Source organism: Actinia tenebrosa, unplaced genomic scaffold (assembly GCF_029948245.1).
Source record: "Actinia tenebrosa isolate PJP-AT-01 unplaced genomic scaffold, QUT_ActTen_1.0 PGA_scaffold3__52_contigs__length_22856419, whole genome shotgun sequence".
Taxonomy (NCBI): Eukaryota; Metazoa; Cnidaria; class Anthozoa; order Actiniaria; family Actiniidae; genus Actinia; species Actinia tenebrosa.
Window position 1 is genome coordinate 9202984 of NW_028292580.1, and position 22538 is coordinate 9225521.

Here is a 22538-nt window from a genome sequence, read left to right on the forward strand (position 1 = left end):
AAACCGCGCGTGGCCTGGGGCCAAAATTGTTTGCGGGAAATCTTGAAAGTTGTTGTTGGCGCGGATAGTCATGGCATATTTATTGGCGGACGAAAAATGATGAAAACGTTTATACAAGCTCAAGGACTAAGGCGATTCTGGACTTAACTATAACGCAACTATAAGGCGGTCATAACTTAGCTTTGAGTGCAATAAGTAGCTAAATTATTTTATAAATTATTTTCTTAAATTCTGTTCAATTTTTTTCCAGGTTAGTGTGTCCGCACAGTAAGAAAATGACACAAAATGGCAGACAATAGCAGTTTAACTCATTTTGCTGCTATTAATCAACCAACCATACTCCATTCGTTAACTTAAGCTTTATTAGAAACTTGGCAATTGGCAATCGAATGTTTGCGTTTAGGGAAGTTTGTATATCTTTGTAATTATAATCTGAAGACGTTGTTTTTGACTAATACAGCATCGATGCATACCGCTGTTTTTGAAGACCACAGACTCATTTGCACAAGCTTAGCTTCATTTGTAACTCAGCTATTCACGGCATAAAAAATCCGCAAGATTACTAAACAATGTTAAGCGAGGCTTAGCCTGTGACAATGAGTTCGAGAAAGAATCTATGGGTTATCACTGACAGGCGCGCACAAACACAAAAAGGACGTAACTTCAAGTTTTTTGTAAAAATACCATTAAAATGTCCAGTAAGATACCAATTTTTAAACAAATTCAATTTTCCTTTTTCCTGGTGACCAGGAAACTCTGGACTCCAAAGCAGCCAATGAATGCAAACCAAAGGATTAGTGGCCGTAATTCATAAGGGTATAGATTTTATCTTGGTCTCAGAATAGAAAATCAGATTTCATATTTACGATACTTAGCAAATATATGAGAAAAGATGAGCATAAAAAAAACTACTTGCATTTTTATCTAAGGTTTATCTTAAATTTTAGTTTCAGTTTTATTTTAGTATCAAATGACACTTCAGTGTACCGAAATTTTATATTTTTAAAATGCTTCCCGTCAAAGTATTATGACGGATACTATAAGAAAATAGTTCACTAGACATAAATTCTGATATTTATTTTCACAAGATTGCGCCTAAAACGGAATATCGACCACGCTGTTGATGAAATCTCCAGCATAACCGTGACTGTCTCGAGCTACTAACGACGCGGCTTAAGCACTCAATGTCTGGAAATATGGCCCGGGGGGGGGGGGGGGGGGGGGGTACTCCCCTAAAACAATGAAAACGTTAGTAAATATTTATTGCAATCCATTGGATAACCGTCTTTTCCGTCATTTAGTCTGGGATAGGGTGTACAATTCTTAGTTTTAGTTTAAAATCAAAATTTTAGGTCTGGGACAGGGTCAGGATTTTGAGGTCCTGGCGGCACACCCCTACCCAAGTTGGGGTGTTAGTACCCCCCGGGAAATATGGTCTTGGTTAATAAAGCAATAAAAATAAAAATGTTCTAGAAAGAGTATTTTAAATATGATTAGATGCACTACATGACCTTGCAGCGGCTTATAAGATGTATACTGAGCATGTATTTTATTGATTTTACCGTCTTTGCCTAATGGCTGAAGGAACACCGACGTTAATTCCTTTACCTTTACCATAGTCTATCGCCTCAATTACCTATGTCTTTACCCTCCAAAAGTATATCATTACAATCTTTTAGCCACAAAGCCACGACTATCTTCATTCAGTCGTTATAACATAACGTTTATTATTGCTTTATTAAAGATGAATCGTTTCTTAAAGTATTATTTGAATGACAAATGGCTTTTACGATACGTAATACTTTGAATATGATGATATTGTAGTTAGCCATTACGAGGTTGAGTAAGACCTTGGTCGAATTGGCATTGCAATGCATCTTGGGACTGTTTTAGGGGCCGAAACAGACGCCATTATGATCTTGGGAATATGTCCCACAAAACATTGTCAGCTCGACCCAATTTTTTTTTCTCGACCTCGAAATAGGTAATGGTAGTTGACGGGCCAAGGTTCAACGGATCATGTTACTTAGTTAGCCCAGGCTTAGGGTCGTCCTACACGAATTTGCAAGATGTGATCCTATTGGAGGGCGCACATGTGTAGAACAATAGGAAACAATGACCTTTCCCCAACCCCGCCCCTAAACCTAACCAATTTCAGGGGACGTTGCAAATTCGTGAAGCCTAGTAACCCGAGGCTTGGCCGACACAACGGTGACCCAAAATAGAATGTGCCTGTGTCGCCTGTGTTCTGCCTTTAATTGTATAAATGGGTTTTGAGACTAAAAATATCTAAATATTGTCTGTGAGGTTAAAAAAAGACACGAACGAGCGAGCAAAGTTGAAGAGCAAAATCTTTAGAATCCTTTCATTTAGAAAAGGAATTTCTTATCATGGGTAAAGTGTTCTATCATTCCTGTCTTATAAGATGTTCATTTTGAAATATTATCCAACATGGCCGCCATCTATTTTGTCATATTATGGGCACGGAAATGATTGCAAACTCATTGCAATGTTATGATTGCCGTGCAAGCGTATGGTATTTTAAAGCGACAGGTGCATCGTGCTGTGTGCTGTTATTGCTTTGAGACTTACATACAGTCAATTTAAAAAAACGTTGTCCTCGACCGGCTCAAGCCTACGTGACTGGACCGAAAGGGAAAAGCAGGAAGGCGGTTAAATTATGAACTAATTGTTCCACGTCTTTGGGTGTACGGAAAGAAAAACTAAATAGTTATGATCCAATTCGCAACCTCGAAAATAATGTATCAAAAAACGTCCACCTTAACACTGCCCGCTTGCCAGTGAAGGGACCGTTCTGTACACACGAGGCATAACTAATCACATAAAATTATTTATTTTTTTCCGGTCCGGTATCCTAAAAAATCGTGCGTTTTGATTGGCTGTTTGAGCGGGCGGTATTTCGTCAGTATCTGCCCGCGCGCGCGGTCCGGTATCCTTGCCGCTAAACGACAATACAAAACGATTACAAAAACAAGTTAAAAAATACGGGGGAAAAATAAATAAGTTTTTTACCGTCGTCCCATTGTCGGTCCGGATAGAGAAAAACTGTGCCCTCGGTCTTGAAAACGTATATTCAAGACCTCGGGCACAGGTTTTCCCTATCCGGACCTCCTGGCCGGTAAATAACATATATGCAGTCAGAAGATATAACTAGCTGAAAACTAGTGTGATATATGCAGTCAACTCAGCTTCAATTATTTCTACCCAGAGTACATTTCGGTCCAGTAGGATTAAGCTGGTCGACGATTTTTGAATTGACACAGGTATCCCATTGTTAATGTGCAGGGTGCCTTGATTCGTTCTGTCAACGATGACGATCAACCTTAATGGACTGTAAAAACGAAAGAATAAGAAATTAAAAAATCACGAAAAAATGAAGGGGAGGGGGTGAGACTACTTTTCTCTTAACTTTATTTTTTTTAAATCCCTCGAAGCACATGAGACATTTAAACTAACAAACAACTTTGACGAGAGGCGAGTAACCTTGCTTCCCGTGGCGGATCTAATGGGGGAGGGGCGTAATAAAAGGTGTAACTAGTCACCCCCCCTTTTGCTCAAATTTCTCAGTATATCATTAGTAACAATCACCCTTCCTTTTTCTCGAATTCCTGCTATAACCATTGTAATAGTCAACCCCTAGCCTAAAATCCCTGGATCTGCCCCTGGCTTCCGGTGATAACGGGTTCGAGGATGGATCTCCCGAGACGAGAGAACGATAAAAGGCGGCACCTTTTTTTTATTAACACTTTCAAACTTAACGTTGCTTTTCAGGCGGCACCTTAAAAGGGCACAATATCCTGGACCCTGTTATACGAAGCCTGGATAGCGCTATCCGACGGATAAATCTTATTCAGTGGATAAATTTATTGGATAACAGCATCGACTTATCCACTGGATAAGGATTTATCCGCCGGATAGCGCTATTCACCCTTCGTACAACCGGTCCTGGTTTCCCAAAATAGATATAATATCTACTGTACTAAGCTTGCTTTACTTTTGCGTAGTTTGACGATCAGAAAGATGAGAAGAATAATCACAAGGACAAGGAGAAACACGCCAACTCCCAACAGGATGATCAGTGTTTCGGAATCAGCTGTAAAGTAAGTTAACCAGTTAGTTTAAGAAATCAGTCCCTTATTCTAAACAAAGAAATCGCTGAAAGAAATCATTATCTCATAACTATAATTAAGGAATTTAAAACTGCTGCTTATCTCTCTGTATCTATAGATATTGCCCTAGTAACAGGTCCGACAATATCTAGATTTAATCCTAGGAGCAGGTCAATATCTAGATATTGCCCTAGTTACAGGTTAATATCTAGATATAATCCTAGGGGCAGGTCAATATCAAGATATTGCCCTAGTTACAGGTAAATATCTAAACATAACCCTAGGAACAGATCAATATCTAGATATAACCCTAGGAGCAGGTCAATATCTAGATATAACCCTAGGAGCAGGTCAATATCTAGATATTGCCCTAGTAACAGGTCAATATCTAGATATAATCCTAGTAGTGAAACAATATTTATATTTTGCCCTAGTAACAGGTCAATATCTAGATATAATCCTAGGGGTAGGTCAAATATCTAGATATTGCCCTAGTTACAGGTCCGCATCTAGGTATAATCCTAGGAGCAAATCCATATTTAGAAAGTAACCTTAAATTCGTGATATGGAATTATTTCTTCGTTACGAACTTAAAGATTCGTTAAGATTCGTTAACCGCAAACCGGTTGGCTCAGTTGGTTGAGCATCGGACTTTCGCGCGGGAGGTAGTGACCACCCTCAGTGCCTCCACTTCATACTAACCATCTCTCATGTAAATTGCGCAAAAAGCAATCCGTCATTCGATTCACAACTCAATGTAAAGTGCCTTTGATTATATTCATATAGAAAAGGCGCTATATAAATTCATAAATCATCATTAAATCATAAAAAAGGGCTGCAGAAGGCCACCTCGATGATGCATTACAAGAGAGAGAGAGAGAGAAAATTTAACAAACACCTCCCTCTCCTTCCTTTTAGTTATTAAATACTTACACTCTTTGTTCGGGGGAGCTTGTGTTACTGGCTTTCCATCAACTATTAAGCAACAATATCACGTTAAGATTGTATTTTGATAATATATTGATAACATATTTCAATTGTGTGCGTTGGTTTCAAGTTACTGAAGAGATTCCCGATCTGATCTCAATATCATCCCTAATGTTTTTTTCGAGTTGTCTATCACTAGGGCTTTCTGAAAAAATATGAAGAAAGATATCCCGCCGTGTCTGACATACTTTTGATATACTTATATATATATTTGAAACGGCACTAATAATTTTTGCAAATGGCTGTGTGTGTGTATATGTAATGTTTAATAAACGAGCAGGAGTGTTTTATCGGGTATAAAACACGAGGCGCAGCCGAGTGGTTTTAGACCCGATAAACCACGATCTGCGAGATTATTGAACGGCTTAGAAAACTTATGATGTTTGTTCTCATTGTGTACCGATTTTTTTACGAAATGAACCAAGTTTGATAGAGAAAATCCAAGTTAAAGTTTATGCAAATGAAGACGAATCTATATCCGATATAAAATCACCTTCATGGTCATGATTTCTATTGTGTTTTCTTCATGAATTATTAATGAGTTTTCTAAATATATATAGCCATTTGCAAAAATTATGGCCGCTTCCAACATATATACAAGTATATCAAAAGCATATCAAATGTTATGGGATATCCTCCATTATATATTTTTCGAGTTGTTTATCATTAGGGCTTTCTGAAAAAAATATCAAGAAAGATATCCCACCCTGTCTGATATACTTTCGATATACTTGTATTTATATTTGAAACGGCCATAATTTGTGCAAATGGCTGTATATATATGTAATATATACAATATGAGTGGCCGTGTTGTATCAGATATAAAACCACGAGCCGAAGGCGAGTGATTGTATATCTGATACAACACGGACACGAATATTGTATATTACTTATGAAACGTCTAGGTGTATACATTCATGTTCTACTATAATTTTAAAGATAAAATTGAATTTGGCTGAGAAAATTGGAGTTAAAGTTTATGCAAATCAGGACGATTTTGTATCATATACAACCTCCTCCACGGACAATGATTTCTATTGTGTTTTCCTCTTTAATTATTCATGAGTTTTATAAATAAATTATAATACATATATATATATATATATATATATATATATATATATTAGTGGGTGCATCTAATGTACTTTCTAAGCATTCAAGACATACCTATCATAGTAATCTTTGCCCCAACAGGATAATTAGGATCGACAGTGTAGTTCCCAATCATCCCGGTGTTGACTTGATCTTGGATAGCATTGATAACTTCTTGAGCTTCCTCTCTCGAAGTTGCGTTGACGACGAGCTCATATTTCACGATCACACTGTTTGCTTTCCTGGCCGGATAAAAGAGGGTTAAAATCAAGTCACTTTTACAAAGTAAATGGTCTCAAAGTGGCTGTGAAGCTAATTAGCAGCGGGAAAAGAAAAACTATTCTACGTACTTTACTTCGATGATTGTAATCCTCAAAATGTTTTTTAAAATCTGTGAAAAGAAAAAAAAAGAAAGAAAATGATTCAGAAACGGGGAATAATGAAAATTATTTCAACTCAAATTTTTTTTTTACCAGTTTTAGAAGGTCGCTAAGTATGTTCCGAAGACGTTTGCCTTCAGGGGTTGTGCCATTTGTTGCGTTATCAAAATCGTTACCCTCAAATTTGATCTCCAAAGTCACTTTCACTAATAAAGAAAAAAGTATAAATACAGTAATCTTATTAGACTTAGGTATCAAAATACGAACCCCAAGCGATGCAGGCCTTTTGCTTGGGGTGATTACGATAGTTACAACGAACCCCTCTCCCTCTCCCCCTATACAAAAAAAAAAAAAAAAGCATATGTTCCAATAATTTTTTTTTTTTTTTTCAAGAAATGGCATAACTAAGATTGGTAGAAAAACGAATCTCCGCTTTCAAGGCCCTTTCAGGCCTTAAAAGGATCGGGGGGGAGGGGGGGGGGGGGGAGATGGGGAGTGGGGGAATCAATCCAACGGCCGCATCTTCAATTCACTTGAGTTTCGTAGCAGCCACCTTGAAAAGAAGCTTAATAATCTCTTGTAATAACAGCTATTTAGCCGATAACCAATTATGAATAACATTTGGTCGATATTAACTACCCAACCATACCTAGCTCAACGTATACCATTCAAATATCACAATAGTTAATATGTAGCTTTACAGAAGTAGACATATGAACGTGAGGCGGACTAATTTTTTTTAGCATTATTGATCAACATACTTGTAGTACCAGACACTGGTGGAACCGTCGTCGTTGGCCCTAGAAATCAAAACAGAATAAGACAAAATTAGTATATGTAATAGGACTCCATGTTGTCCAATTAAGAAATAATTGGACGAGGAAAATACTGAGGATTGACAAAATTGGATGAGGCCGTAGGCCGAGTCTAATTTGGCAGTCAGAGGAATTTTTCGAGTCTAATCATTTCTTGCTTGGGGAGCATGAAATCCCATTACCTATTAATTATATAGCTGCCTAATTAATCCCATATCAACAAGACCTGTCCAGTTAAGAAAATAATTGGACAGTTACCTATATTAATCCCATATAATATAATGTAATATAATGTAATATAATATAGGTAACTGTCCAATTATTTTCTTAATTGGACAGCTAGGTCTCGTTGATATGGGATTAATTAGGCAGCTATATGATTAATAGGTAATGAGATTTCATGCTGTCCAATCAAGAAATAATTAGACTCGAAAAATTCCTCTGACTGCCAAATTAGACTCGGCCTACGGCCTCATCCAATTTTGTAAGTCCTCGGAATTTTCCTCGTGCAATTATTTCTTAATTGGACAGCATGGAGTCCTATTACATATACTAATCGTTGAAGTGCGACCCGCGAAGTTCAATGCGTTGTTTGCAAACTATAGATCTTTAAGTAAAGTCTCTGGAAAATACGGTACGCTACCAACATTTGACTCAATATGAAGCTATACTTTGTTGGGATCAATAATATAATGCTAATATTATGCTTTATTATGGGTCTCTTTTACTATTTTTCAAAATTTTCACATATTTTTATATTTTTATACACTTTTTAATATTTCATACTAATAGGACTTAGAACAAATACTTATTTAATATTATTTTATGTATAGATATTTGTTTATTTATTTATTGTATTTCTACTTTTATAATTGAGTGTCCCCAATTAGCTTGTAAGCTAAATACATTGACACTCAAGTTATTTCATTGATTGATTGATTGATTGAATATTGCGGACTGTTTGTAGTGGCTGGCTGAAAGTGTTAGATGAATGTTGCGCAAACGTTGTTCAAATAATAATAATAATAATAATAATAATAATAATAATAATAATTTTGCATCTACGTTTTCGTACTGCACATAATAATAATAATTCTAATAATTCTATTATAATTATTTAAATTTAAAAAAAGATACGATACGATAATTAAAATTATAAACAAAATACGATATATATAATACGAAAATCTAACGATATATAAATGGTACGAAATCTAAATGAAATTTTGGGAGTGCAGTTCGTGAAGTCCGCGGGATCACCGGAACTGAATTATCATCATAACTCTAAAAACGTACTTTAATAAGTGTTTACGTAGTAAGAAATCCTTCTTTAAGGTCATACCTTTAGTTGATGGAATTGAAGATGGAACGGTACTTTGAGCTGGAGTGACTTGACTTGCAGTAGTTTGAGCTGTAGTAGATTGAGCTGCACTAGTTTGAACTGGAGTAGCTTGACCTGTAGTAGTTGGAGATGTAGTAGCTTGGACAGCAGTAGTTTGAGCTGTAGTAGATTGAGCTGCACTAGTTTGAACTGGAGTAGCTTGACCTGTAGTAGTTGGAGATGTAGTAGCTTGACCTGTAGTAGTTGGAGATGTAGTAGCTTGGACAGCAGTAGTTGAAGTTGTAGGAGCTTGACCTGCAGTAGTTTGAGCTGAAGTAGATTGAGCTGCACTAGTTTGAGCTGGAGTAGCAAGAACTAAAATAATTGAAGTTGTAGTAGCTTGAACTGCAGAGGTTGGAGCTGTAGTATTTTGAGCTGTATAGTTTGAGCTGTAGCATTTTGAGCTGTAGTAGTTTGAGCTGTAAAAAAAGTCATTGAATAACTGCATGAATAGTTAATAAAAGAACAGATTTGTGTAACTTCACATGCGATATAGCAGTAGCACCTCTAATCATAGGCAATCTCGTACCCAATCTCGTACCCAGAGCCTGCGTTTCTTCTGGCCTGCGGCGAAGAACGAGGGTTTTGGCATAATCCATTTTTTGAGACCAGGATTTCTTGGACTCCCGGTATAAGAGCGCATGGGTTCCAAGACTTGCCACCAAAAATTAAAACAATTTTCACGATATGTTTAATTTTTATTTTAATCGGAAGTAAATACAGACCTCTGTTTTAAAGCATGATTTTCATTGATCATATTTCACTTCCGGAAAACTGAGACTGCGCCAAAAAATGGATTATACCAGAGCCCTCGTTCTTCGCCGCAGGCCAGAATAAACGTAGAATATCATAAAAAAGTCGTTTTTTATAACCCTAACCTCTGTAGTTTTACCAATTTGGATAAACTTCCAACCAATAGCTGCATAGCATACAATAGCTGACATAAAAGGCTCAATATCCTCATCCAGGGATTTTATAGATTGTTTGAGTAGATTGTTTGGGTAGATTGTTTGGGTAGATTCATTGTTTGGCTAGATTGTTTGGCTAGGAAGTTTGGGTAGATTATTTGGATAAATATTTGATTGACTCTCCATGCAAATTACAAAAAACTAGTATCAAAATATACGACGTTTTATAAGTGAGGAATGTTATACCTTCCAAACTTTTCTCGAACATGCAAAAACTAAATTTGATTTAGAAAGAAAAATTGCTTTATCTAAATCAAAATGCGCACAACTATCTTTCGAAAAGAAATGGTCCCCTTTTTCTAAATTTTTGAGCAAAGACATTTCAAATAGTGTAGATTGATTAGGATAAGTTTCTCTTTTGCGTATTTACAGTGCGAAAATTTTTTTATTTTTTTATTTTTTTTTGCTTGTTTGTATTGTCATTATACAGTCAATTCAAAAAACGTTGTCGTCGACCGGCTCAAGCCTACGCGACTGGACCGAAAGAAATATGGGTAAAAACCAATGAAGCGGTTAAATATTCGTTCTGAATTAATTGTTCCCGCTAGTTATAAGATAATAATGGCGAGAAACAATCCTTCAAATGCATGTCTTTGGGTTTAGTGAAAGAAAAACAAAGTAGTTATGATTCAGTTCACAATTTCGAAAATATGAAGACATTAATGAACGTCTCCTTCAACACTTCCCGCTCGCCTACGAAGGTTCGTGCTGTAAACCAGGCATAACTAGTCAGATAAAATTATGGAGTCAATTCGTCTTCAATGATTGCTACCCAGAGTTCCTTTCGGTCCAGTCGCGTAGGCTTGAGCCGGTCGACGACAACATTTTTTGAATTGACTGTATACGACAATAACAGGTAGAAGAACAAGCTAAATTTAATAGAAAATGTCGCTTTTTTTCTCTCTTTTCTTCATCAAAAACATTCAAATGTCATATAAATAGTAGGGTAGGAGGTCGGTAAAAAAATATATATGTATATATAAAGGATAAAAAATAATAATTAAAAAAATGAAAATAAAGCAGCATGAATTCTCGCCTAAAGGTTCGTCCAATTTTGAAAACTTTCAAAACATCACTCGTACCTATAATTTGTACTCGAGATCGTGCGATTTCTTATACAAATAGCTTGATGTCCAATATTGCAAAATAATGGATCACAACGTGACTAAAATACGGAGATGTGATTAGAGGATTATTTGTGAGGTATAAAAATGACATTTATTTTAAGACATAGCATACAGCACTGAGGACCAATACTTCCACGGTTCATCGACTAAAATGATATTCAGAGACGCAAGAGTATTGCCTTTTATTGTTCTTTTAATCCAAATCATAATCTAAGAATACTAAGTTTTTATCTGACTATGTATGTATAGTTATCCGCAAATGTTAAATGGTTTTTTTCTATAAAAAAAATAGTAAAACCAACTCAGACAGGCAGACAAATTTCAAACCGAAAAAATTAATTAATTGATTAATTTAATTAAATTAAATATATAAAAAATAATAGAAATAATAATTCAATAATCATTTGTTTTACTACGAATGGCTGATTAGTTTCTTTTCTGCCGTGAAGAAAGCCATTTCGCACTTTTCCAACATTTTAATACAAGACAAACATTCAAAATTTTGATTGATTGCGAACAAGTCAAGAGAGTCTCATGGGCGGCGGAACCGGGGGGGGGGGTCGGGCCTGGCCCCCCGAAAAAATATTGGTTCTTAGTCATTGTTTTACGGTGCATGCGTCTGCAATCAAACAAAACATTGTCATTATCACATAGCGCACAGGAAGCCCAAACAAGGTTCCGGTGTATGGTTTATAAGGGAATGTATTGGAGTTATAATAAAGTTATGAAAATAATTGTTGAGTGAAACATTTTATTTTCATGACCTTAATCATAACTCCCATACATTCCCTTATAAACTATACACAGGAACCTTGTTTGGGCTGCCTGTGCATAGCGTTATATATAATTTTCAGTGCACCCCCAAAGATTTTTGCAGTGCTCCCCCCCCCCCCCCAAAGATTTTTGCAGTCCTCCCCCCCCCCCCCAAAAAAAATTTTTGCAGTGCTCCCCTCCCCCAAAGATTTTTGCAGTGCTCCCCCTCCCCCCCCAAAGATTTTTGCAGTGCTCCCCCCCCCCAAAGATTTTTGCAGTGCTCCCCCCCCTCCAAAGATTTTTGCAGTGCTCCCCCCCGCCCCAAAGATTTTTAGCTTCCGCTTCCCCTGAGTCTCTTGCAAGCTTCAAAATTCTTTCGATTTGTTTATGTCTTGCTTGCTACGCCGTTAAAAAATATTCTCAATTTTTGTCCCACTGGTTTTTTAATTTGTCGAGTAAAAATTTAGAACCGAATTCTATTGAAATTTGAAGTCTAAGACTATTTTACAATAGTTGAAGACGGTGATTCGTCAAAGAGTTTCTACTCGGACAGTACTTAAATCACATTTCGCTTTGTCTACATCTTGCTACGCAATTTAAAAAACTTTAAAATTTTCACGGATTTTTTGTCCATAAAACAAAAGAACCTCATGCTAAAGTTTCAAAGTCTGTGAAAAAGTTGATAAATTTCGAACATCGTATGCATTCGCACAAATTGTGAACATTCCCAATACTTAGTACACTTGCCTTGATAAAGGCATTTGGAATGTGTTATAATTAATTTCCATATGGAATCTTGCAGAAAATGAGTTCATATGTTTGATGAACATTTGCAACATTTATTGATCTCAGCAGTCTTGAATTTCAAATGAATGTTAAAGTTTTATTGTGTTAAAGACTCACCGTTGGACAACCAATACGCAACTACAATAACACCAACAAACCAACCAATTTTTTTTCGAGTGCATCTTTCTTCTTGAGCCTTCAAACCCACTACTCAAAGCTTTTGATGCCCGGCTTTGCTAACTTTGAAAGTCAAACGTTGACACAAAACTGTATAAAGTTATGAGTTTTTTTTTTTACTAATTTATAGTCCAAAGCAGTGCACTGGAATCCAAAATGTAAAAGGTGTGAGTGAGGTTAGATTCGCAACCATTAATTTGCCAAACTTACGTCATGAACATAAGTGTTTATATAGTTTTCGTGCCTATTACCCAATTAAAAGATCGATTGTCCACTTAATTCCCATATAAGAAGACTAAATTATTCATATCATTGGTATGAGAGTTAATTGAATGGCCCGTTAGTGTCTCTTAGTCATTCATGACTGCATTATTTTATAATTAGTCTGACTACGTTTGACGAGAAATAAATATAAAAGAACTATATTCATCCAACGTTGATTAAACTTGTATTAATTTAATCCTAAAATCATTTTTTTACAATAGATAGAAGCGAAGATATAGGAATAATAAACAGTAATATAACTAGTTTGTAAACGTGCAATTATTTCTTTGCCTTGGGCAAAATAAAGACAATAATAAGGGATTATTCAAAGCGAGTATTAAAGCATGCAAAGTGTCTCAAGTTGTTATTGACTTGGAAACTTTACGATGAGGACAAGTTTTTTTTTGTACTCCCCCTCGCCCCAAAGTAATTGTTTTCTGGACTTTCTAGTCTTTCTTCTTTGTTCAGACTCTCTCCATAACGATTGTCTCCACTGAATCATTTCTTCCAATCTCTTGGCTCACTCAAGGGATGATTTACTGATTCAATTTGAAAAACAATGTTCACGGTTCAAGTGCATGTCATCACTATAAATAGCTACATATCTAGCTATTTATTTTGCAAAACATGAGGAAAGGTATATAGATATATGAAAAGAGCAAGCGTAATAGTCTCTTTTCTCATTGCGTAATGCCACTGTGTTTTTAGACTCATTCACACAGGTTTAGCCTCGCTTTTATAGGGCAAATCAGTTGCAACAGTCAAAAATAATGTAAAAAATCATGAGGCTTTAACAACAGGAAGCTTATGTTTCGAAATGTCAAGGACTTTAGCTGACTTTTAAGGTGTCTGTGACACTCTAGAGAAAAACGTTTGCGCATGCGTGCATTTCAGCACGTTTTCTAAGAATTTTGAAGAGTTAGAGTGAGAAAATAAATGTTTGTTTTCTCCAAGTATACAAAAAAGTTCGAGAGTATACTTTTGTCAGATCAAGATACTGTCTTAACAAACACAATATGAAAAAATTAGCCTTAAGTTTCAAGCATGGACACTAAGTTTTGGCTTTTCGTGAAGTCCAACTTATCAGGCATGTTTGAAAGTCAAATGTACTTATGTTTTGACTAATTTGCATACGGATTCGGAGCATGCGCAGACGTTTTTCACTCGTGTCGGTGTCTGTGAGAAGTTTACTTATAAACGACACTAAGCATGTGCAAATGGGTCATTTAACCTTAGTTTTCTTTGCATCCTTTTCTGTAAGCTCAGGAAAATGGTGTTATGAGGACCTCGAAACGTCCATTTTGTTATCATTATTATCCATTTCGTTTTCGTTCGTTGGCCTGGAAATGCAATATTTAACATTTGTTTTGCAAGTTTTTGCCATTTTCTCATATCAGATGGTTTAATAGACCTCAATGCTTTCCACGCCATTTACAAAAAAAGATCGACGAAGTTGTACTTACTGTGCAGACACACTGACCGGGAACACTTGAAGAAAGTTCACCAATCACGACATAGAGTGAAAACAAAAGAATCGAACTTAAGTCAAACTTGAACCAATCAGGTTCAAGCAACGAGAAAAAAGCTTTGATGTATTCAACAACCTTGGGAATGAGTGATTGTGCATGTGATTGGCCGAGGTCAATATGATATACTCATTTTACTCTCTCCTTATTGGTTAAAGTCTTTTTATCTATAGTGTGTCCGCACAGTAAGGAAATGACATAAAATGGGACAATAGTGGCTTAACTCATTTTTCTGCTGTTAATTAACCAATCATACTACATTCGTTAACTTAAACTTTATTAGAAACATGTGTTTTTATAGTTTTACAAATCTTAATCATAGTTAAAATGCCAGTTTCACTGGTTTTTATTTAAACCTGCATAAAAAAAGTGCCTGGAGTTTTGATTACAAATTCTTGTCTACAGAAAGTTGTGGCTATATGCGGATAACCCATATCATCGATGTATATGCTAGGCTCCTCATGGAATACAGTTTTTCACATTACATATATAGTGCATGCTGACTGATAAAACGATTGGCAATCGAATGTTTGCGTTTTGGGAAGTTTGGATATCTTTGTAATTGTAATCTGAAGACGTTGTTTTTGACTAATACAGCATCGATGCATACCGCTGTTTTTGAAGACCACAGACTCATTCGCACAGGCTTAGCCTCATTTGTAACTCAGCTATTAAAAGATACCATAAAAAATCCGCAAGGTTACTAAACATTGTTAAGCGAGGCTTAGCCTGTGAAAATGAGTTATAGTTATAAAACACAGCAGTATTTACCGAATGAAAAAAATTAAAAGAGACTGTTCTGTCAGACTATGAGCAGGTCCAAAAGATTTTATTGTCGTCGAAAAATAGAAACGTTACGATGGGTTATCACAGACAGGCGCACAATAAAAAGAAAAAAGAAAAAGAAAAGAAACGTAACTGCAAGTTTTTAAAAAAATACCATTAAAAATACCAGTAAGATACCACTAAAAAAATGAAATACAAATTTTCTTTCTCCTGTTGACCAGGAAAATCTGGACAAAGCAGCCAATGAATGTAAATCAAAGCATTAGTGGCCGTAATTCATAAGGGTATAGATTTTATCTTGGTCTCAGAAAAGAAAATCAGATTTCATATTTACTTAGCAAATATATGAGAAAAAGATGAGCATAAAAAAACTACTTGCATTTTTATCAAAGGTTTATCTTAAATTTTAGCTTGCGTTTTATTATTATTTTATTTTCCATGATGGTGCCTGTGAAGTAAAAACAATATTATTAAAAGTGTTGCTAAATTTGAAGATAAATGGTGTATGATGATATATAATAATTGAAATAAATGAATTATTGACTGACTGACTGACTGACTGACTGACTGACTGACTGATTAACTGACTGACTGACTGACTGGGTGTCTGGCTGGCTGACTGACTGATTGACTGAGTGACTTACTCACTGACTGACTCACTGATTGACTTACTGACTTACTGACTGACTGACTGACTGACTGATTGATTGGTTGATTGATTGACTGACTGAACGCATGCACGCACGCACGAACGAATGAATGACTGAATAAAGGTGAATCATTTTCATTAGAACTTACTCAAAATCGTCGCACTGTAAACATCATGGATTTGGGATTAAAACAAATAGTACAAGCCAAGGCAAGATGCAACAATCCCAACCATTGCGGTCTCTGCCAATAAACATGATTGCATATATCAGTCATATTGCTCCAAGATCCATATTCATTTCCATATTCATATCCATGTACATCCATCCATCCATCCATCCATCCATCCATCCATCCATCCATCCATCCATCCATCCATCCATCCACCCACCCTCCCATCCATCCATCCACCCACCCATCTATCAACCCATCCACCCATCCATCCATCCGTCCATCCATCCATGTATCAAAACCTAAACCATCAAATCTTAAAAAGCTTTTATATGTAGCTTCATAGTAGTAGCCACATGCACGCAGCGAGGACCTATGTTTTCAGCATCATTGATGTACATACGTGTAGTTGCCGCCGTAGTCGTCGGAGTCGTTGTCACTACGATTAAAAGCAGAATAAGACAAAATTGATAAACACCAAGCAATGACTGACTTACTGACTGACTGTCTGACTGTCTGACTGACTGACTGACTACTGACTGACTCACTGACTGACTCACTGACTGACTCACTGACTGACTCACTGACTCACTGTCTGACTGACTGACTGACTACCGACTCACTGACTCACTGACTGACTCACTGGCTGACTGACTGACTGTCTGACTGACTGTCTGACTGACTGTCTGACTCACTGACTGACTCACTGACTGACTCACTGACTGACTCACTGGCTGACTGTCTGACTCACTGACTGACTAACTGACTGACTAACAGACAAACAGACAGACACTGGCAAAGAAATACGATTATATATTATAAATGAGAGCAATTTTCTATAAGAACACGTTTATAATATTTTTCATTATCTAGACAGACATCACGAGGAACTCATCATGAGGTAGCCGGTTGCGCAAATGATCCTTATTCTGCAATGTGATGATACATTTTCTTGGGGTTACTATTGTGTCCATTTTTATGCTGAGAAAATTGACTTCTCTGGACCACTATACTTAAAACTCTCTAACAAAGTATCACTTTCTACTTACTTTTAGTAGACGCGGTCGTTGAGTTATCTGAAAATGAAAGATAAAGAATCATCACGAATCTAGAAAAAAAAATTATTTTTTTTTTGGACGCACTTTGCAATGTTGCATGCTGACCTAAAACAGCATCCAAATCAGGAAAGCCCTTAGAAATATGGGCATTGTTGTCTATCTGAAACTGACCCGAATGATGTGCTGTTGCCAATGCAATTGTTGATGTTGGCGATGCAGTTATTGATGTTGGCATAATCATTGACGTGGGTGCAACTGTCGTACTATCTGCATCTACAAAGAAAATTGGAATTAGTAAACAATGTAATATTGAAGAAATAGAAAACGCGCGCGCGTGCTATGTGCAGTTATATAGCACGCGGGGGTTGGCAGAATACGAGAGAAGTGTTAGCAGAAGCACGACGTGTAGCGGAGTGCTTCTGGGCACTTCTCGAGTGTTCTGCCAATCCCCAAGTGCTTTATGACTCCACACAGCACAGCAAGCAAGTTTTTTATTTCTTTTATAAAATACAAATTACAATAACAGATAGGAATGACGCAACGGAAAGTGCGCGCGCGTTCTGTGAACCGGTTTTAAACCTGTTTTACGCGCGCGTTGGGCAATCGGATAGGCCGCTTGAGTGAAGGCGTCATTTGAATACCCCTACGAATATTCTTAGCAGACTTTCTTTCTTATTCTAATTAGTGCTAATTAATTGAACAAAAGAAAGTGTGCAAGAGATTATTTACGAAAAAGTATCGTATTTATTCATAGTTAATTGAGGGGAACTATGATTTATTTTAATGTTTGTCGTACAATAGATAAGCAAAACTATATATATCAACACAAGTATATATCGAAAACGTGGTTCAAGTTTTTAAATTTGTCCCCTTAAATCGTCGAACTAATCGTTAAATCGATAACATTTATCTGCGTGATAATTCGTATTTAAATCAGAGTTGGTTAAGAAATGGTCTGTTAACCCTGGTAGCTTTCGTGAGTTGTTGACGCTCCAGTGCACATGCACGCAACGGCGTATATTTTCTTATTTCTAGACCTAATTCAAAAAAAGTTGTCATTACGTGGAAAGGATTTCGTTAAATACAAAGAACGTCGAATCAGTCTCAAATTTAAGGTCCATGTTCTTGACGAGAATAAGAAGCAGAAACACAAGTCATTCCAGCTATTCTAGGAATGACCTGTCTCCTATTGCCTTCGGCGATGACAACGTCCTTGGAATTAGGTGTACAAATGAGTATGATTATCACGCAACCTTAACAGAATTTAAAGACGAATTATTTTCTTCCTGGAAAAACCATGTGGTGTTCGAAGAAAGCAAAACTAAGGAGGAGTTTTGACGCCAAAATAAGCATTTTTTAATGTGAAAATAACCAACAGAAACTTTGGCCACTCTTCTGCTAACACAACCAGACTAATGACATCCGGTGAATATATTGTTGGGGAAACATTGAAAACGAAGTAGAGTATAATAAACTATAAGGAAAAGTTGTTTCTGGAAAATCTGAGGATCTTTGCATTGATGATATATATACATATATCAGCCTAGAGTGCAAACACTAATTACTAAATAGTACAAAATAGTGCTAATTAAACAATAGAAAACAATGGAATTTTGCATGAAATTGTGCTATTTAGTAATTCTAAAGTTTCACGGTTATATAGTTTGCACTTTCATGAGTCGCCATCATTGACTAGACGTTCTCAAACTCATTAATAATTCATGCGGTCAATGACCAATGGCGACTTTGCATTGTAGTCAGGTGCAAGCACCTTGATACTTGATCAAGGACGGATCAAAACACTGATCTGATCACTTTTTCAGTCTCAGTAGATTCAAGAGCAAATGAATTACGATGAGACTGAGAAATAAGTTCAAAAACTCATGCTTCGTGTTTGATCAGGGCATCCAAACATCTCGAAACAATAAAAAGCACTTGGCCTAACGGCCTCGTGCCCTTCATCTCGGTTTCTCAGTGTTTGGATGCCGTGATCAAACACTCGCTCTCGTTTTTGATCTATTACTTATATGGTATAAATACATGCATGAAGAGGGCTATCAGTCTGAAAACAATTTTGCTAGATGTACTAGAATCCAAATCATGGATTTTAGTTCTTAATGACATCCGCTCTTCTTCAAAATAAAGCCAATTTAACGATTTTCAAGGACGACTTGATTGCGTCATGCAGGCGAAGGCAAGTCTACAGGTTTTGAATCGACAGGTACACGTACATGCGGAACTTTGGGTGTGAACGGCTCGCTTCACAGGCAACCAGACAATGGTGTAGTCATTGCATAAACTTATATTTATTTACGTATTTTATCCGTTATTCTAGCAAAAAAGATTGACCAGAACGTGGCTGTAAGTTAAAGCTTTATTTTACCTGTTATTAAGTTACTCACAGTATTTATCAAAAGGAAAAAACACGGCGTTCTCGAGCGAGTTCTTTACATTAACATCCAGACGATGCTGAATTAGTATTCAATGATAAAAAAAGTTGGCTCTTGTGCCATTGGTTTTCTGATTTCGTTGTCAAATTGATAGCCATTTTATTTAAAGCTTTATAGTTGTAGCAATCTAAATAGTTATTAATCCTTGCACCTAAAAGGCTTTTCCGATAAATATATTTCGCAGACTAGATTACAACAATAGACTGCGTTTTTGTCTCAATTTCCGATTTTAATTTATAAATAAAATAAATAAAAATAGATAGATCGATAAAATATGTTTATGTTTCATCAGCCTCAACTTGCAGTTTTGTCGATTATAGTGCTATTTTTTCTTGATTCTGAGATTTACTATTTTAGTATCAAGATTCTTGATCTGATGTTGTATATTAGCAGTTATTTCAGCGCGCGCTTTCTATCCTTTGTCTTCGAGCTAGTCTGGTCTTCCTTTTACTTGTATCTAGCTATATCGAATCAACCACTCTTATTTTGACCTTGTTTCGTAAATTTTCATACTCATTTATTCAAAACTTGTCTTTCAAGGCTTTGAAAAGTCTTTCGAAATTTTAGTCTGAGTTTTTCAAAGACTATAGTCGCAGTTGATGCATGGCCGATTCTGGCCTCCTTCGAACTTCAATGCCAACACTTTTGTCTATAAATCTGGATTTTTTAAATGCTTTACCCAAGCAAAAAAATATAAATAAATGCCCAATCATCTATATTTCGCATAAATCAGTAAAAAATACACAGCAAGGCTATCATTACACCTTATAGAACTAGCACTACTTTATAAACATTAAAGTAACTATAACCTCAACTTAAAAACAAGCTTTGAAAAACCTACCAGCGACGTAGCTTACAAAAAGCAAAACGCAGATAAAAACCAAAGCGCTCTTCATCTTGTCTTAAATCTTCCTTTAGAGTGCAGAGAGGAGTGCTTTCAAAATATAGGTCTTGGCTTGAACACCAAATCGTAAATGGAAAGGGAATTGAGGAGTGATTACGCCCTAGTCTAGCTTCTTCTCTACATTCTTGACAGCTATCATTCATATTAACGTCAAATCTGAGTGTTTGGAAATTAGCTTGCTATCAGCAGCCAATGGGAGGTCAGTTATTGTCTATAAATAGAGCACGTGACTTTAACACATCCCGTGTCTGCCAAGGATTCAAATTTATTATGATTATAGAGTGCACACCATACTTCCGTTAAAAAGTTAACTAACAATATTGTACAAATTAATGCAAGGTATGAAAATCTACGGTCTACTGACAGACCCCATCCACACTAAGCCGGATAAATTTGAATCCGAATTTTTATTTATTCGGTTCCATTTCGAAAATTCGTTTTCGGTGAAGAATTGTTCCGGATTCGTCCGGACTAGTGTGAACGGTAGGCCTAACCGAATAAATAAAAATTCGGATTCAAATTTATCCGGCATAGTGTGGACGGGGCCTGAGGTCTACTGAACTTACTAATTTGTGCAAATTTGTGCAATTTCTTACGAAGTTTTTCGCGGATATATGGTGTGCACTCCAGTTCCCTCTATTTACTGTGCCCTAAGTTTATCTTCAAGCAAAAACGAAATAACTAAGATTCATATTCAGGAATTGTTTTATCTATTTGTAGACATGACTATATCAAGTTTACTCAAGTGCTAACCTCAAGGACTTGGAAAAGGAGGAGCTAGCTACATAGAGAACTCAACTGGCTGTGAACAATGACGCTATAAGTGACAATGACAAACTCGAGGTATATAATCCATAGTTATATTGGACGCGTCCCTCGGTACACACATGTTGTAGTGAAAATTAAGCTTATTTTCGTTGTATAAAGGCTCTGCTCAACGTTGAAACTTTACGAGTAGAAAGCAGATCTACTTTTCGGCTTTTTCTTGGTGTTGTAGGGCACCTGAGCCATGAAGACAATAAAACAATAGCCGAGAATAATGAGTTTGGAGCTAAACAATACCCTGCAATACAAAAACCCTAACACAGAAAATAGTACATTTTGCAACACCAAGGGAGACGCTACTTTTCGTGAAAATTTCTCGCGACGAAAGCTAAGTTTCACAGGGCCTTATTTGTTTGCTTGTTTTTCTTATTTGGTGCATCACATGAACAGCACGTGATTTATAATCATATCACTTGACTTACTAATTTTATGCTTTCATCCCGAGGGATTTGACAAATGTTTAAGTCCTAAACGGTAAAATTAGGTATTACATATCCCGTTAAATAAACCTTCATTTAAGTTTACTATGTATTTGCAATTAAGTTGAAATATTTCTAACTTATTTTGTGAACAAATAAACTGAAACAAAAGTTGAAAGACGTTCTAGAGAGCTCGAAAATGGATTTGAGTTTTATCCTTTAGACAGAAAGCCATGCACGAGTGATAAGGGTGTCGCCTCAGTGGATGCAATTAACGACGATTACTCCTTGCTCGAGGACAAATAATATATTACTCATACATTTTGGTTGATTGAGAGTTTTGTCTCAAAATATTTCAAAACAATTATACCAATCTTTTGCAATGTTATAGAAAATTGGTTTCGAATATAATGTTATTGCTTCAACCTTTTAGGACTATTGGTCTCTTAGCCACCAGTTTTGTGCCCAGAAAATTCTGGCTATTAATGCTATTGCTACATAAAGACAGTAAACATCAACATCCCCTGTTTTGAAATATTTCATAAATGATTATTCTTTAGGAAAAACTAGAGAGAATTCATACAAACTCAGTGAAAACGTTAAAAGTATGTGTTCTATTTATTGGCTTCCTGTGCATTTTGTACATTCAAAATTGATAATAAATAATTAAACAACTTATAAAAGTTGATGCAAAATATCGTCAGAGCCAGCTCCAAGTACTTTTGCAGTTAATAATTACTTCATATTTGACAAAGATTTAGTTAGTGTATAATGTATAATGAATAGTACACTTGCATTATGGCGTCATTTACTTCCACTACCACAATCCCTTGTACACTTTTTTTGTTCAGTTAATCATAGCAGCAATTGTTTTACTATTCTCTTGAGGGA

The 22538-nt window shown here is 36.2% G+C and overlaps 2 protein-coding genes across 2 annotated transcripts; both read right to left on the minus strand.

Moving 5' to 3' along the window:
- Positions 1–1519: 1519 nt before the first annotated feature.
- On the minus strand, positions 1520–12797 carry LOC116303971 (uncharacterized). Its single transcript, XM_089035475.1, has 9 exons — positions 12537–12797; positions 8747–9204; positions 7351–7389; positions 6683–6795; positions 6560–6600; positions 6285–6451; positions 5064–5105; positions 4016–4114; positions 1520–3352 (listed from the first exon to the last, which is right to left on the minus strand). Exons 1-9 carry the CDS (start codon positions 12599–12601, stop codon positions 3345–3347), a joined length of 1032 nt encoding a protein of 343 aa, XP_088891601.1. The 5' UTR covers positions 12602–12797; the 3' UTR covers positions 1520–3344.
- A 1849-nt stretch (positions 12798–14646) lies between these two features.
- LOC116303958 (uncharacterized) lies at positions 14647–20533 on the minus strand. The gene is made up of 6 exons (XM_089035341.1): positions 20341–20533; positions 17221–17322; positions 17041–17067; positions 16395–16430; positions 15971–16063; positions 14647–15620 (listed from the first exon to the last, which is right to left on the minus strand). Exons 1-5 carry the CDS (start codon positions 20393–20395, stop codon positions 16008–16010), a joined length of 276 nt encoding a protein of 91 aa, XP_088891467.1. The 5' UTR covers positions 20396–20533; the 3' UTR covers positions 14647–15620; positions 15971–16007.
- Positions 20534–22538: the final 2005 nt, after the last annotated feature.